This window comes from Staurois parvus, unplaced genomic scaffold, assembly GCF_062004578.1.
Source record: "Staurois parvus isolate SC_StPar_1 unplaced genomic scaffold, SC_StPar_1.0 ptg000708l, whole genome shotgun sequence".
NCBI lineage: Eukaryota > Metazoa > Chordata > Amphibia > Anura > Ranidae > Staurois > Staurois parvus.
The window spans coordinates 5,392,317-5,408,752 of record NW_028318504.1 but is presented as its reverse complement, the minus strand read 5'-3'; the positions used below and the strand labels follow the sequence as shown (position 1 = coordinate 5,408,752).

Here is a 16,436-nt window from a genome sequence, read left to right as displayed (position 1 = left end):
TAAAATATTAGCTCCTGGATTGTATCTGACCTTGGCTTATTTGGTGTCCTGACCTTACCTTATATGACCATAGAATTCTCTGGCATCTTTTAACCTCAGATTATCTGTGGTTACATTTCTGCACTGTCTGCCCTGACCTTCATCTGACTATAAGCTGCAAACTCTTTGTCACAGTGTAGCCTTCAGTTTCCTGCCTCTGAAATTCTTACCTTCTTGTTGCAGTGGTTCTGCTAGACCTGAGATTCCAGTCACATGTGCTGTTGGCTTCTCTGTTCACCTATGGGCGTCACCTGCTCTACTGTGGATTTAAATCCATTTTTCTATCACTTTCTGGCCTGCCTCCCAGTCTGTTTCCCTATAAAAGACATTCTACGTTGCAGCATTGCCTGAGCAGCTTCCCTGTTTCTCTGAGCTCCTGGGTTGCTAGTATTACTGTATTCTGTGTTTGACTTCCCATGTACCGACCCCAGCTTTATATACCGGTTTTGCTTGCCTGCCCTTCGCCCTGACCGCAGCTCATTTCCCAGATCCATTTCTGTCTTCTGCCATCTGTACAAAGCATACTGTACATGATTAGTCTCCATTTGGACAGCTGGGCATACCTGGAGGCCATGACCTGGTTCCAGCTTGCTGCATGACCATCCCTACTATTAAGGAACCTGGTAAAGAAGCAGGCAGGGATTAGACACCTCTCCCAGGGTAGCCCCAAGTTGGCTTTCTACAAGGGCTCACTACCACATAAACCTGATGCCCTTAGCAGCTTTATCTAACTTCAAACCATTCATGATATTGCAAAAGTTGAAAAAGCTGAATAACTACCTTGTTTTCCTTTCCGGGCACATTCCACCTATGCTCAAAAAATGTAATTCCTAATATCAGGTAAATGGTGAACCTATAACCTGTGACCATGGTAGACACTTCTATAATCAGAGCAACTTCAACACATTTATTGGGGGAACCATATTGTTTATGCCTTAGGAGAAACTCCTTAATGCAGCGGTCATCCCAAACCCTGAAACGTTGGGTTTGTGGGGTCTCTTTTATTCAGCCTGGTCTGTATACATTTATGCACATGTGCCATTTTAAGCTTTGATTCTATTCTTCTTTGCTCTCCTAAACTCAATGACTGTTGTACTATACATATAGATTGTGGTAATTTTTTCTGTCAAAGTTTTTATTCACTTATACATTCATTTAGAGTTCATTGCTTACTGATGTATATATGTGCATCATAATCAAACATTATTGCCAGTTATGACTTAAGATAGTAAAGCATCAAGCACACACGTACAAGTATACCTTATTAAGTACATATCCTTCTACCAAATACCACCACATTACATACCAGAACATCCAGGTTTCACTGTATGATTTTCAACAACAATAAAAGAAAATCTTTGGGGGTTTGGGGAAAAATATACCTTGAAAGCCAGCTCTGCACAGCTCATTATCTCATAAAGGTAATATAACATCCATCCTCACTGCTTTAATTCCTCACAAGGAACATGAAAGAACATCTTTTGATGTGAAACAAAGGCTTACCTCCACCAATTTGTTGGCATGTTCACGGAACACTTGGGCATATTCCTTTACCTCCTTCTCATTACCGCTCTTCGCTGCCTCGATGAGAACCAGCAGGGGAACGTTAGTCTCCAGAAAAGAGTCTGAGATATGGTCCATTACAGCTTTCCGGAGCTAGCAAACAAGAAGTAAAAAAAAAAGAAAAATGTTCTATTAGTGGGAAAACAATTTAACATGTAAATCAGAAAAATTTACAAGCATTATTCACGAAGATCAGACTATTGAATTTTAAATTTTTAGGAACACTCCAGCCAGACATGATAATTTTAAAACCCAAAAAGTGACCACAGTCTATGTGGTAGGTGGCATCTCCAATTTTCACCCAGCACTCATGTAGATTAGCTGGCCATACCATGTGCTAAATTTGTCAGTCTCTTGCCTATATCTGAACATACAAATACTAAGGATGATAATTTATTCTGGTTCCAGACACCTACCTTTGTGGTTTAGAGCATAGTTTCACAGCACAGAATCCCAAGAGGTTATAGTTCTTTACAAAAGACTTGCTGAAGATTGCAGCAGCTGGCTGCACTAGTAAATCACAGATTAAAGGCAAATTAAGTTGCAACACTTTCCTATTTTTCTCTTCTCCACTATTTTCTGTGTTCAGGCAAGTATACATTAATATTAAAAAAATTTATATTTCAGACAAATGGTCTATATATGTAACCACCTTTGCAGAAGTTTTTTTTGTAGTTTCTTGCTGATGTCTCCATTAATTATCTGTTGTATGATCATATAACCACTAGTGCTGCAAGTAGCTTATTACCAATATGTTAAAGCATACATATAGTCAAAACATTTTTTTTTTGATAGAGCAGATGATATCTATGCCCAGATGCACTGGGTAGATATAATCTCTTATTTGTCCTGGTAACAAGTTTCCATGGGTGGGACAAAAAAACCTGGGAAATCCAAAAGAGTACAGTTGTCACCAGGGGCGGACTAACAACTCATGGGGCCCCCGGGCAATATGGGATCATTGGGCCCCTGTGTCCTTGCCCAAACTCAAAAAAGCCTATGAAAAAGGTACCAGGGGCATCTCATGAGGCCCCCTACTGACCCTGCGCCCTCGGGCAGTGCCCGAGTTTCCAAATGGTCAGTCCGCCCCTGGTTGTCACCAAAACATGAGTTGAGGGTACATTTTCTGACATAGACATCCGTTTAGGTGACAGCTATCAAAGAAGGGGACATCCCTCGCTTTGTTGAAATAACTTCCTGTTATGTCTCTGGGACAGAGAGGAAAAGGATATCTACCCAACTGGGCACGGACAGAAAAAAATCCAAAACTAAATGAAAACTTTGGGATTTACATACACTTTTATCCAAAGTAATGCTCTTTGGAATCTACGTTTTCATATTTTTTGCTTTGTGCAAACGTATCTTCAGATTCCAATCATGCACTACCTTACAGGTTATAGTACTGCATATACCTTAAAATAACATCAAAGACATTTCTGAAGTTAATATAGGCGATTAGGCTTGTCATGGTCAAGGTCACATAATCAAAAAATCAGATTACATTTTTAGACGATGACCTTTCTGATCGTCTTTCAAAATCCAAGGCACCATCTTTGTGGAAATCATTCTCATTCCCAAGTCCTCCCTTAGAATCTGCCGCACTGTTTCCCTGTTCATTTTCAATTCTTCTGCCATCATTCTTTGATCTGAGCGTAAGAGGGTTCGCACTCCGTCCACATTTGCATCCATCCTTTGCGTTTTTGGCTGCCCACTTCTTCTGTCATTGTGGACATTTTCCCTCCCCTCCTTAAACAGCCTATGCCTTTGAAAAACACTTGATTTCTTTATGGAAAGTTCTTCATGAGCCTGATGTAAGAGAGCTAAAGTTTCACTTGCACTTTTGCCAATTTTCACAAAAAATGTGATGCTCCAGATTCCTGTCACTCATTTTCTGCCAACAATGCACGCACATTTTATTGCTTCAACTACCCATAAAGACTGAGTCAACTGGTCTGCGACCCAGGCAGGTGGAAGTTAGAACGTGCCGAGTGCGAATGGCTTTGTGACTCACCACCATATGCCGTGGGCATTTCAGGAATGAAATTGTCACACTTACCAGCCTCTTTATTAGGTACACCTGTTCAATTGCTTGGTAACACAATTGCTTATCAGCCAATCACATGGCAGCAACTTAATGCATTTAGCCATCTAGATCTGGTGAAGACGACTTGCTGAAGTTTAAACCGAGCATCAGAATGGGGAAGAAAGGGGATTTAGGTGCCTTTTCTTACTCCTTTTGATGCATTCTCTTAAGTTAAAATGTTCTTGCTGAATGGAGATCTAGGAATCCAAGGTCACAAATATTACCACCAGGGTTTTCAAAACGTTGCCACCAACACCATCAGCATCCCAGTGTGGAAAAAAAAGCAGCTCAGACCTCAATATGAACTGTTTAATGCATGCTGCAATAAGCACCTTCAGCATCAGCATTTCCATTTGCATCACTAAGGACTGTCCAGTCTGAGGCAAAGAGAAAGGGTGCCATGCAGCATTACATGACCAACACAAGGACTTTGATAAAGGTGAGTATAAAAAACTAGTAAATCATATATCTCATGGGAGTTTCCAAGAGAAGCAGAGGGCACTATGAGTAGGGATAAAAAAAAGCTTCCAGTTCTACTTGAAGTACCTCAGGAGCTCATTTTCCACATTTTCTAGCTAGATAAAGCATTCTTTGGACAATCTACAATGTTTCTAATAACTTGGAATATTTTGTTTATTATTATTATACAGTATCTATATAGTGCCAACGGTTTGCTCAGTGCTGTACATTATAATGGGAGACAGTACACGAGCAGGGGCGGACTGACAACTCATGGGGCCCCCGGGCAATAGGGGATCATGGGGCCCCTGTGTCCTTGCCCAAACTCAAAAAAGCCTTTGAAAAAGGTACCAGGGGCATCTCATGGGGCCCCCTACTGACCCTGGGCCCTCGGGCAGTGCCCGAGTTTTCAAATGGTCAGTCCGCCCCTGTACACGAGACAGTACAGTAACAATGCAATACAATACACAAGGGGTTCGAGGGCTCTGCTCCTTGGAGCTTACAATCTAGGAGGGAGGGGAGAGTGGTACAGGAGAAAATAGCTGTGAGGGATGGAGTGGTGGGAAGAGCGGAGGAGATCAGCAAATTAGATGAGGCTTCTCTGAAGAGATGGGATTTCAGGGTGCACCTGAAGGTGAGGAGGGAAGGTGACAGTCTGATGGATTGGGGTAGTGAGTTCCAGAGGATGGTGGAAGCCCTGGAGAAGTCCTGGAGATGGGCATGGGAGGAGGAGACCAGGTTTATGTGTATTAGCTGCTGAAATTCATAATCGTTACGATGACGAATTCACTTTGACAAGCAGAAGTACTCCCGGAACTCATCAGACATACCCCCTGGGGTTGAAAGCCTGTGCTGTATAGGACTATATGGGGAATGCACTTCGGAGCAGACAGCCAGGACCGGCAGGTCACAGAAGATGTGCAGTTATCATGGCAGATGAGGAAAATGTCCTGATAGGCCCCAGGCAGCTTTAAGGAGCCAACAGGGGAACAGGGGGTTTCAATTCTATGAAATGTACAAATAAAACAATGAACAGAGAGTTATGCTTTAATATCTGTCACCGGTATGAGTGAGGCCTCTTTTAGGAGATGTATTCTTCATTTTTAAACTGATATTGTGACTCTTGACAGCTTTCCAAGACTGATAATGCAGCCACATGATCCAATCTATCATTAGGCAGCCTGGCACACAGCCCGGTGTGTTACTGTAGCAACTGCAGCCATTTACTGAGTTACTTTAAGAAGTCAGCAACTGGCTAGGCAATCGACATGGTTGTCACTGGGTAACTGAATGGATTAGCGACATTGAAATCTAACCGGGTGTTATACCCCCGGACATGCTTTGAGCTGTATTATTTCATCAAAAGATACAGGTCTTCCGACAAGTTAAAATTGATCTGTGAATTAATGACCAGCTAGACTTAAAAAGTAGGCTCCAAAAGAGGTTATGTATCAGGAAATATATAGGTTATTATGGGTTTTTAAGTAGAACCAAACGGAGATAAAATGCCCCTTAATTGGTAAAAATCAGAGGTCAGTGAAGGGACAAGTGGCCTGAAACATGCAAGTGGAGGTCTAATGTCCAGGTTAATAACTGGGTCTCTTTGCAGTTTTTAATAGTTTTAACCCCTGGTGTGCTTCAGAGTCATTAGCACTGTTTCCTCCATTGCTGCATGCTATATGTCCTAATATATACAGTATATATATATATACACACTTTAATAATAATAATAGTGCAGTGCTAATGCATAATAAATGAAAAACATATATATACCTTAATATATGGTGATAATATAAAAAATTATATATAACCATGCAAATGAACAAATCTATAGTGGTATGATCCAACAAGGATCTAATTAGTGCCACACACAACGAAGTGCAAAACAATGTGAAATGACAAACTGGTCATCAATCATGACCTCATATAGTGAAAAAACAATATTAACTTCAATATCACCCTCCACACTCAAAGTACACTCAACAAAGCCTATAAAAAGGTACCAGGGGCATTTCATGGGGCCCCCGACTGACCCGGGCCCTCGGGCAGTGCCTGAGTGTTCGAATGGTTTGTCCGCCCCTGCTTGAAACGTGGCATGGTTGTTGGTGCCACAGAGCCTATATATATACAGGGGTGGACTGACAACTCATGGGGCCCCCGAGCAATAGGGGATCATGGGGCCCCTGTGTCCTTGCCCAAACTCAAGAAAGCCTATGAAAAAGGTACCAGGGGCATCTCATGGGGCCCCCTACTGACCCCGGGCCCTCGAGCAGTGCCTGAGTTTCCAAATGGTCAGTCCGCCCCTATATACAGTTGCAAGAAAAAGTATGTGAACCCCTTGGGATTATGTGGAGTTTTGCATGAAATGAGCATAAAATGTGCTCTGAACGTCATCTAAGTCACAACAATAGAAGAATACAGTCTGCTGAACATAATACTACACAAACATTAGATGTTGCCATGGTTTAATTGCACATTACATGTAAACATTCACAGTACAGGGAGGAAAAAGTATGTGAACCTTTGGACTTAATAACTGGTTGACCCTCCTTTGGCAGCAATAACCTCAACCAAACGTTTCCTGTAGTTGCAGATCAGACCTGCACAACGATCTGGAGTAATTTTGGACCACTCCTCTTCACAAAACTGTTTCAGTGTAGCAATATTCTTGGGATGTCTGGTGTGAATCGCTCTCTTAAGGTCATGCCACAGCATTTCAATCGGGTTGAGGTCAGGACTCTGACTGGGCCACTCCAGAAGGCGTATTCTGTGCTGTTGCAGCCACTGTTTTGTTGAATTACTTGTATGCTTTGAGTCATTGTCCTGTTGCATCACCCATCCTCTGCGGAGCTTCAGTTGGCAGACAGATGGTCGTTTGTTTTCCTGCAAAATGTCTTGATAAACTCTGGAATTCATTTTCCCATCAATGACAACAATCCGTCCAGGCCCTGAGGCAGCAAAGCAGCCCCAAACCATGATGCTCCCTCCGCCATGTTTTACAGTGGGGATGAGGTTTTGATGTTGGTGTGCTGCCTTTTTTTCTCCACACATAGTGTTGTGTGTTCTTCCCAAACAACTCAATCTTGGTTTCATCTGTCCACAGTATATTTTGCCAGTAGTGCTGTGGAACATCCAGGTGCTCTTTTGCAAACTTCAAACGTGCTGCAATATTCTTTTTGGACAGCAATGGCTTCCTCCGTGGTGTCCTCCCATGTACTCCATTCTTGTTTAATGTTTTCCTTATTGTAGATGTGTCAACAAAAATGTTAGCATGTGCCAGAGATTTCTGTAGGTCTTTAGCTGACACTCTGGGATTCTTCTTTACCTCATGCAGCATTCTGCGCTGTGCTCTTGCAGTCATTTTTACAGGACGACCACACCTAGGGAGAGTAGCAACAGTGCTAAACTTTCTCCATTTGTAGACAGTCTGTCTTACCGTGGACACGTGAACATCAAGGCTTTTGGAGATACTTTTGTAACCCTTTCCAGCTTCATGCAAGTCAACAATTCTTGATCGTAGGTCTTCTGAGAGCTCTTTTCTGCGAGGCATGGTTCACATCAGACAGTGCTTCTTGAAACCAGTAAACCCAAAACAGGTATGTGTTTTTTAAGGGCAGGACAGCTGTCAGCAACACATCCAATATCATCACACTGATTGGAGTCAAGGTTGGCTCACTCCTGGCTCCAATTAGCTCTGGGAGAAGTCATTAATCTAGGGCCTCACATACTTTTTCCTCCCTGCACTGTGAATGTTTACATGTTATGTGCAATTAAACCATGGCAACATCTAATGTTTGTGTAGTATTATGTTCAGCAGACTGTGTTCTTCTATTGTTGTGACTTAGATGACGTTCAGAGCACATTTTATGCCCAATTCATGCAAATCTCCACGTAATCCCAAGGGGTTCACATACTTTTTCTTGCAACTGTATACTGTATATATATATATATGTATATATATAAAATGAAAAAAGTGAGCGCTGATCCTAGAAAGCAGCTAAGCACTCTAAGTAACCAATAAATACTTATACAAAATAATATAAATGAAAGTGCAGCGCTAAGCAATAAATCTGAAAATTGTTAACTTGAATGACCTGAGGAGGAAAAATGAGCGCAGAGCTAACATGAGTACCTCTTTGCAGAGTCCTTATTAGGAATTCAAGCATCCAACTAAGAGGAGGAAGAATTTTGCTCTGCACCCTTGTGGAAAGGAAAGGCCAATCCACAGTGACCAGTTTCTTCTTGACCAAGGATCCATGAGCTTTTGATATATACTGCTTATACTGTATATATCCGCCTTCTGGTGAGTGTGCATTTCGGCTACTTCCACACGGATCACCATTGTGGATTTGTCACTTGGCACGTTTATATGGACTGGACTTACAGTGGACAATTTTCAGATTTATTGCTTAGCGCTGCACTTTCATTTATATTATATATATATATATATATATATATATATATATATATATAAATATAGTGGAGTTAACCTTTAAGTGGGGATTGGACATACTATATTTGCAAGGACATTAGAAAGACGTGAACAAATTGCAGGGAATGTATGAACTTAGCACTACAAGAAGAATGACATAAGTGTGTATGAATACATCTTAACCAGCGGCCGACCCTCAAATCTTCCGGGAGTAGTGATCTTATAGAAACGCAGCCAACAAAGCCGATCCAAGCAGCCCATACTGAACTACAATCAGCATCTTGCTGGCATTTGTAGCATGCAGACAGCTGGGAGACTCAGCTCGCTTCCCGCTGATTTAGATTCGAAGACGAGCTCTGTGTACGCCATTGATAAGTGGTTGCCATGGCAACACCTCCCCAAATTCTCTGGAAGACGGTCCTGCCTCGAACGCAGGTAAGTAATTTCGAAGCTCATGATCAAGTAGGAATATTCCGATTTGCCTCCTTCATGGGGGATTAGGCCAAGAAGGGGCCAGATTAGATGTACACGACCATCAAACGCGCGGCAGACTGCGAGGACGCCTGTCGTATTACTGAACAAACTAATGTGAGATTTCTACGAGGGATCTCAGGTCACTAACATAAAAACGGCCAATTTCTCCATGCGGAGGCTCGGCAGTTTGGGGAGGTAATTGCAGAAATGAAAATTACAACGTACTGTAGATTTTTTTTTTTTTGCTGCAGAAGCTAAAATAGAGCGCTGAATGGTCTTTTGTTCTGTAATGCCTGTGTCCTCTTGCCAAACTGGAAAGCTTAATGGATTTTTTTTTTAAGCTCTATCCACAAAAACTTTCACTTAAATATATTTCTCAATAGACACAAATTATATAAATCCATGTTGTGCGCACCAAATGCATTTGCAGATCCAGATATTACCTTGTAAAAGTAGTGGTGACATCATCACTGTGCTATACATAGCCTGTGTAGAGAGCAGAGCTTTGGGAGGGATCAAAAAGGTCCCACCCACTATAGACTGCCCCTGAGGGGGAGGAGACAAGACCAGTCACCTTGCACGAGGAGAGAGAGCAGCAGTGACTGGTCTTTATCACAGGAAGCTCCTACACAGAGGGAAGGTCTCACACTGGGACCATTTACCAGGCAGTGGAGGAGGTTTTCTGCCGTTTTCCCACTGCCCGTTTTAACCCCTAAAATCCTCTCCACTGTGACCTGTCACTATTAAAACAGGCAGGGAGCTTGCAGTGCAAACCCATTTATTTATATTGGTCATTTTGGTGGATGGCATCGTCCTATGAACACAAGGGGTAAACTGCTTGCGTCTCAGAGCAAAGCAGTGGGGGGGGGGGTAAAACACAGCTCATCTGCCTGTCTGTAGCCCCCTGAGCACAAGTGTAAATTTAGCCTTAGTGAGGAAGATTTACCATTTTGTCATCTTTTTATTGCTACCTGTGTCCCCATTTGCAGGGGTGTATTTACCACAAGGCAAACAAGGCATTTGCCTAGGGCAGCATTTTTCAGGGGGGCAGCAGCATTTTTCAGGGGGGCAGTGCCATCCCCTGAAAGAAGGAATGTAAGAAGGGACACACGCAGCATGGGGACCAGGTGGTATCTGAGAGAGGCTGCAGGCTGCTTGATGGTGCCTGACTCTTGTTCCTGGGGATGTCCGGAACTTTGAAGGTGAGTGTCTTATCTTTTGCTGGGGTGGGGGTTGCCAGTGTTTGGGGGGGGCGGTGGTAGTGGAAGGCTCTCTTGGGTGGGAGGTTGGGTGTTGTTGGTCAATGTCAGGCTCTCTTCATGGGGGAGAGAGGTGTTGGTCGGTGTCAGAGTCTCTCCAATTTTCCTGTTTCCTATGGCAGCACGAAACCTAAATACATCACTGCCCATTTGGAGATGTAGGAATCTGGTGCCCTCCTATATTTTGTGATGGTTGTAACAGAACAGGAAGTGAGAAAAAAAAATCCTTATTTCCTGTCTATGGGGACACAAACTGAGGTTTTTTTTCGAACAGAATAGAAGGTTTAAAAGCTCTGCCAGAATTTTATTGCCTTTGTTACCATAAGGAAGACACCCCCTTTCCTGCCCAGGTGATGAGTGCCAGGCAGAACAGGAAGAGAAGACAATTCTTTTCTATGAGGACACAGGAAGAATACAAAATCTAACACCGTTTTTAACCCTTTCCTACTCTATCAAAAGATAAAAAAAAATAACATGCATTTCATACAGGGTGCGCTCATGAGACTAAAAGTGGATGTAAAAGTCAGACATGAACTATGAACAAAGCACATCCCTCCATAGTGTGTACTTGTTTCAATCCTGCTGATTAATTCCTCTGCTATCAGCATGAGTCACTTCTGACATCTTTTCCTGACACCAAGAAAACAATGGTGACGAGGGAGGGACCTTCATCAGACTGACAGCCACTGCTCTGTTCCTGTGAGAGGGGGGGGGTGTCTCTTCCCTCCAATCAGTTCTCAGAGCTCTCCTCACTAAGCTCTGCAGTGTGTAATTTTAGCTCTCCGCCCCCTTTTTTCTGACAGTTCAGACAAACTTTATAAATTCTGCACTTTGAGAAAAAAAAAAATAAGATTGCAGATAGACAGGTACAACATATGTAGGAGGATTTGTTTTATCTCTGTGTCTCACCCCAGGCCAGTCACTTCACTGGACTTACATACAGTAAGGGTTTACAAACACATTAAGCTGGTCATTCAGGGATCAAGATTGGACCGGCCAGTTTTTGATCCATATGTGGCCAGCGTTGCTGAACAGATCGACTTCCGTTCAACCGCCCTGTCTCCCAGAATACAGTGACACAGCGGGGTGGATTCCTGCATCCACCTCCAATGTGTGGATGGGGGAATTTGGTTACTTATTTTCCTTTGACTTTTGGATGAACGAAAAAAAAAACTGCCCCATGCATGGCCAGCCTTATATTCACTATACACATTAATATCTGACCACGCAATTTTTGCACAACCAACCACAGATTTACCAAAACTACGCAATATGAGGACCTGCCTAGCCTATCCAATCATTCTACATCCAATCAGGTAGGTCCTTGCACAACATAGTTGTTGGCAGCTCTAAAGAAGATTGTACAATCAGATTGTAATGTATGGTGAGCTTTTTAGGAAAGCCTGCTTGTTGGCAGCCTCTGTATAATTGACTGGATTTGTCTGGATATGTCCCTTTTCCCCTTCTTTTTTATCTATTGTTGCATCTCAGTGCTGCGGATTTCCTGCAGCCTTCTGTAGACACTTCCTGTTTATATATACTCTAGCGATGGGTGCATGTCATTTTTGTTAACTACTTCTTGGCCGTGCTATAGCCGAGAGATGGCTATAATGTGGCTCTACAGTTCTGGGAGGACGTTCACGGACATCCTCCCACGTGTGTGCCCCCCACTCACGTTCTGTGACTGCTGTGTCCTTTGAACACAGCCAATCACAGATCGTGGTAAAGGACCAATCACAGCGGCACAGCATGTGGGGAAAGGAGAGCATATAACTGGCCAGTCTGACAGAGCACAGTGAGTACATTGTTTACACTCATAATCAGGGCATTGATCATCAGTGTCCTGATTAGCACTGCAGTCCCATCAATTTAGATTATCCATCAGTGCTGCATCACTGACGCTTCATCACTGTAGTTTATCAGTGCCCATCAGCTCCCCTCATCAGTGCCCATCAGTGTAGATTATTAGTGCCCATCAATTCAGATTAGCAGTGCCCATCAACTCCCCCTCATCAGTGCCCATCAGTGTAGATGATTAGTGCCAATCAATTCAGATTATCAGTGCCCATCAGATCCTCCTCATCAGTGCCCATCAGTGTAGATTATTAGTGCCCATCAATTCAGATTAGCAGTGCCCATCACCTCCCCCTCATCAGTGCAGATTATTAGTGTCCATCAATTCAGATTAGCAGTGCCCATCATATCCCCCTCATCAGTGTAGATTTTTAGTGCCAATCAGTTCAGATTATCAGTGCCCATCAGCTCCTCCTCATCAGTGCCCATCAGTATAGATTATTAGTGCCCATCAATTCAGATTAGCAGTGCCCATCACCTCCCCCTCATCAGTGCAGATTATTAGTGTCCATCAATTCAGATTAGCAGTGCCCATCATATCCCCCTCATCAGTGCCCATCAGTGTAGATTATTAGTGCCCATCAGTTCAGCTTAGCAGTGCCCATCAGCTCGCCCTCATCAGTGCCCATCAGTGTGGATGACTAGTGCCAATCAATTCAGATTATCAGTGCCCATCAACTCCTCCTCATTAGTGCCCTTCAGTGTAGATTATTAGTGCCCATCAGTTCAGATTAGCAGTGCCCATCAGCTCCTCCTCATCAGTGCCCTTCAGTGTACATTATTAGTGCCCATCAGTTCAGATTAGCAGTGCCCATCATCTCCCCCTCATCAGTGCCCATCAGTGCAGATTATTAGTGCCCATCAATTCAGATTAGCAGTGCCCATCAGCTCCCTCTCATCAGTGCCCATCAGTGCAGATTATTAGTGCCCATCAATTCAGATTAGCAGTGCCCATCAGCTCCCCCTCATCAGTGCCCATCAGTGCAGATTATCAGTGACCATCAGTTCAGATTATCAGTGCCCATCAGTGCAGATTTCTGGTACCCATCAGTGCCGCCTCATCAGTACACATTAGTGCAGTTTAATCAGTGCTGCCTCATCAGTACAGCCTCATCAGTGCCCATCAGTGCAGCCTCATCGTTGCACATCAGTGCAGCTTCATTTCTGACCATCAGTGCCGCCTCATCAGTGCCCATGAGTGCAGCATCATCAGTGCAGCCTCATCAGTGCCCATCAGTGCAGCCTCATCATTGCTCATCAGTACACCCTCATCATTGCACGTCAGTGCAGCTTCATCAATGGCCATCAGTACCGCCTCATCAGTGCCCATCAGTGCAGCATCATCAGTGCAGCCTGATCAGTGCCCATCAGTGCAGCCTCCTCATTGCCCATCAGTGCAGCCCCATCAGTTCCCATAAGTGCAGCCCCATCAGTGCCCATCAATGCAGCCTCATTCACACACATCAGTGAAGAAGAAAAATTACTTATTTGCTAAATTTTATAACAAAAACTAAGAAAAACTTTTTTTTCAATTTATTTTTTCAATTGTTTAGCAAAAAATAAAAATCACAAAAAGAAAGCTCTATCTGTGTGAAAAAAAAATGATCAAAATGTCATATGGGTACAGTGTTGCATGACCGCGCAATTGCCAAAGTGTGACAGTGCTGAAAGTTGAAAATTGGCCTGGGCAGGAAAGGGGTGAAAGTGTCCGATAATAAAGTGCTTAAAGGAGAAGCATGGGATGTAAAAAAACCAAACTCACCTATATGGCTGCAGCACTGGTTCGATGCTGCAGCTGTCCCCTGCCACCTCTAAGGCTAAGAACTGAGATCCCTCAGTTTTCCTCCTTCACTGAACAGAGAGTGGTGACTGTCAGTCACCGCTCTCTGCTGTGCCCCTCCAGCGCTGGGCTGTGGAGGGTTGAGAGTGGGAGCGGCTGGCTCAGAGGTTGTTTCCTACTATTCTTGCTGCCGTCTAACTTTCCTTGTAAAGGCTTTTTAACACAATACATCTTTATTCTCAGGTAAGAATGAAAACTATTTTTTTTATTATTATTTTGTGGCTGGTAGTTAGAATTGCGTTTTGCTGCTGCATGCTCTTTTGTTCTATAGTTTCAGTTACACAAACAATATATTGTCATTTCAGACCTTAAATTATTGTTTCTAAAGACAATGCATTCGGGATGTTTATTTTTATGTTGGTAATTGAAGGCATAGCTCTTTATTGCTCTGTTTATATTCTTACACTGTTCATTTATCTATGCTTGCCACATAAATATACTCATAAAATACCTGTTTTTCCATTCGGTTCTTGTAGAAGAGGAGTCAGTCAGTAAAAGGCAGCTAAGGGGAGAGACATTGCTGAGTTGTTTTTAAAAAGCTCCGGGTCTAGCCTCCTGAAGACTACAATATACAATATACAGTGAAGGAAATAAGTATTTGATCCCCTGCTGATTTTGAGTATTTGCCCACTCACAAAGAAATGATCGATCTAAAAATCAAATGGTAGGTGTATTGTAACACTGAGAGACAGAATAGCAACACAAAATTCAAAAGAAATGCATGTCTAACAAATGATGACTAATTTGCATGTTCACGAGGGAAATAAGTATTTACTCCCCTTCACAAAACATGACTTAGTACTTGATGGCAAATCCCTTGTTGGCAATCACAGAGGTCAGACGATTCCTGTAGTTGGTCCCCAGGTTTGCACACATCTCAGGAGGGATTTTGGCCCACTCCTCTTGGCAGATCTTCTCCAAGTCATTAAGGTTTGGTGGCTGACGTTTGGCAACTCAAACTTTCAGCTCCCACCACAGATTTTCAATCGGATTAAGGTCTGGAGACTGGCTAGGCCACTCCAGGACCTTAATTATCTTCTTCCTGAGCCACTCCTTTGTTGCCTTGGCCATGTGTTTTGAGTCATTGTCATGCTGGAACACCCATCCACGACCCATTTTCAATGCCCTGGCTGAGGGAAGAAGGTTCTCCCCCATGATTTGATGGTACATTGCCCCGTCCATCATCCCTTTGATGCAGTGCAGTTGTACTGTCCCCTTAGCAGAAAAACACCCCCAAAGCAGAATGTTTCCACCACCATGTTTAACAGTTTGGATGGTGTTCTTGGGGTCATAGGCAGCATTCCTCCTCCAAACACAGCGGGTTGAGTTGATGCCAAAGAGCTTTATTTTGGTCTCATCTGACCACAACACTTTCACCCAGTCCTCCTCTGCATCATCCAGATGTTCAGTGGAAAATTTTAGACGGGCCTGGACATGTGCTTTCTTGAGCAGAGGGACCTTGCGGGCACTGCAGGATTTCAATCTGTGTCGGTGTAGTGTGTTACCAATTGTTTTCTTGGTGACTGTGGTCCCAGCTGCCTGGAGATCATTGACTAGATCCTCACGTGTAGTTCTGGGATGATTCCTCACTGTTCTCATGATCATTGACACTCCGCGAGGTGAGATCTTGCATGGTGCACCAGACCTGTTTTGTGTTTCTTCCATTTGTGAATGATTGCACCAACTGTTGTCACCTTCTCACCAAGCTGCTTGGCAATAGTTTGGTATCCCAGTCCAGTCTTGTGTAGGTCTACAATCTTGTCCCTGACATCCTTGGACAGCTCTTTGGTCTTTGCCATGGTGGAGAGTTTGGAATCTGATTGTTTGATTGCTCCTGTGGACAGGTGTCTTTTATACAGGTAACAAAATGAGATTAGCGGCACTCCTTTTAAGAGACTGCTTCTAATCTCAGCTTGTTACCTGTATGAAAGACACCTGGTAGCCAGAAATCCTGGTGAATGATAGGGGATCAAATACTTATTTCCCTCATGGACATGCAAATCAGTGCATCATTTGTTAGCCATGCATTTCTTTTGAATTTTTTGTTGCTATTCTGTCTCTGTGTTACAATACACCTACCATTAAATTTTTAGACTGATCATTTCTTTGTGAGTGGGCAAACATTCATAATCAGCAGGGGATTAAATACGAATTTCCTTCACTGCATACATTGCGTTTTTCAAGTGGTTTTAGCAGGGTTATTGCTGAAGAACTCAGTAATTACCCTGCTACCATTTTGTTCAATGGACAGCCGGCTTTCACATGAAAGCAGTCATAGTGAGTGACTCTTGAGCCGCTGGACTGCTTTCTCGCCACTCGCCGGGGTTTCTCGGGTTTACCGTTAACACTGACTGGTCCAAGAAATGATCCAACAGTGTGACCTCCTCAAGATGGCGGCTATGAAAGACTCTATGGTCTTTGATCTCCTCTATC

General features: G+C 43.3%; 1 protein-coding gene across 2 annotated transcripts in view; it reads right to left on the bottom strand.

The window, feature by feature from the left end:
- Positions 1-16,436, bottom strand: part of LOC149445821 (catenin alpha-2) — an 845,912-nt gene that overhangs the window by 742,914 nt on the left and 86,562 nt on the right. For both annotated transcript variants that reach the window (XM_089653358.1, XM_089653359.1), the window contains exon 2: positions 1,543-1,695. In XM_089653358.1, the coding sequence (XP_089509484.1) occupies positions 1,543-1,695 (153 nt within the window). The remainder of the gene's footprint in view (positions 1-1,542; positions 1,696-16,436) is intronic.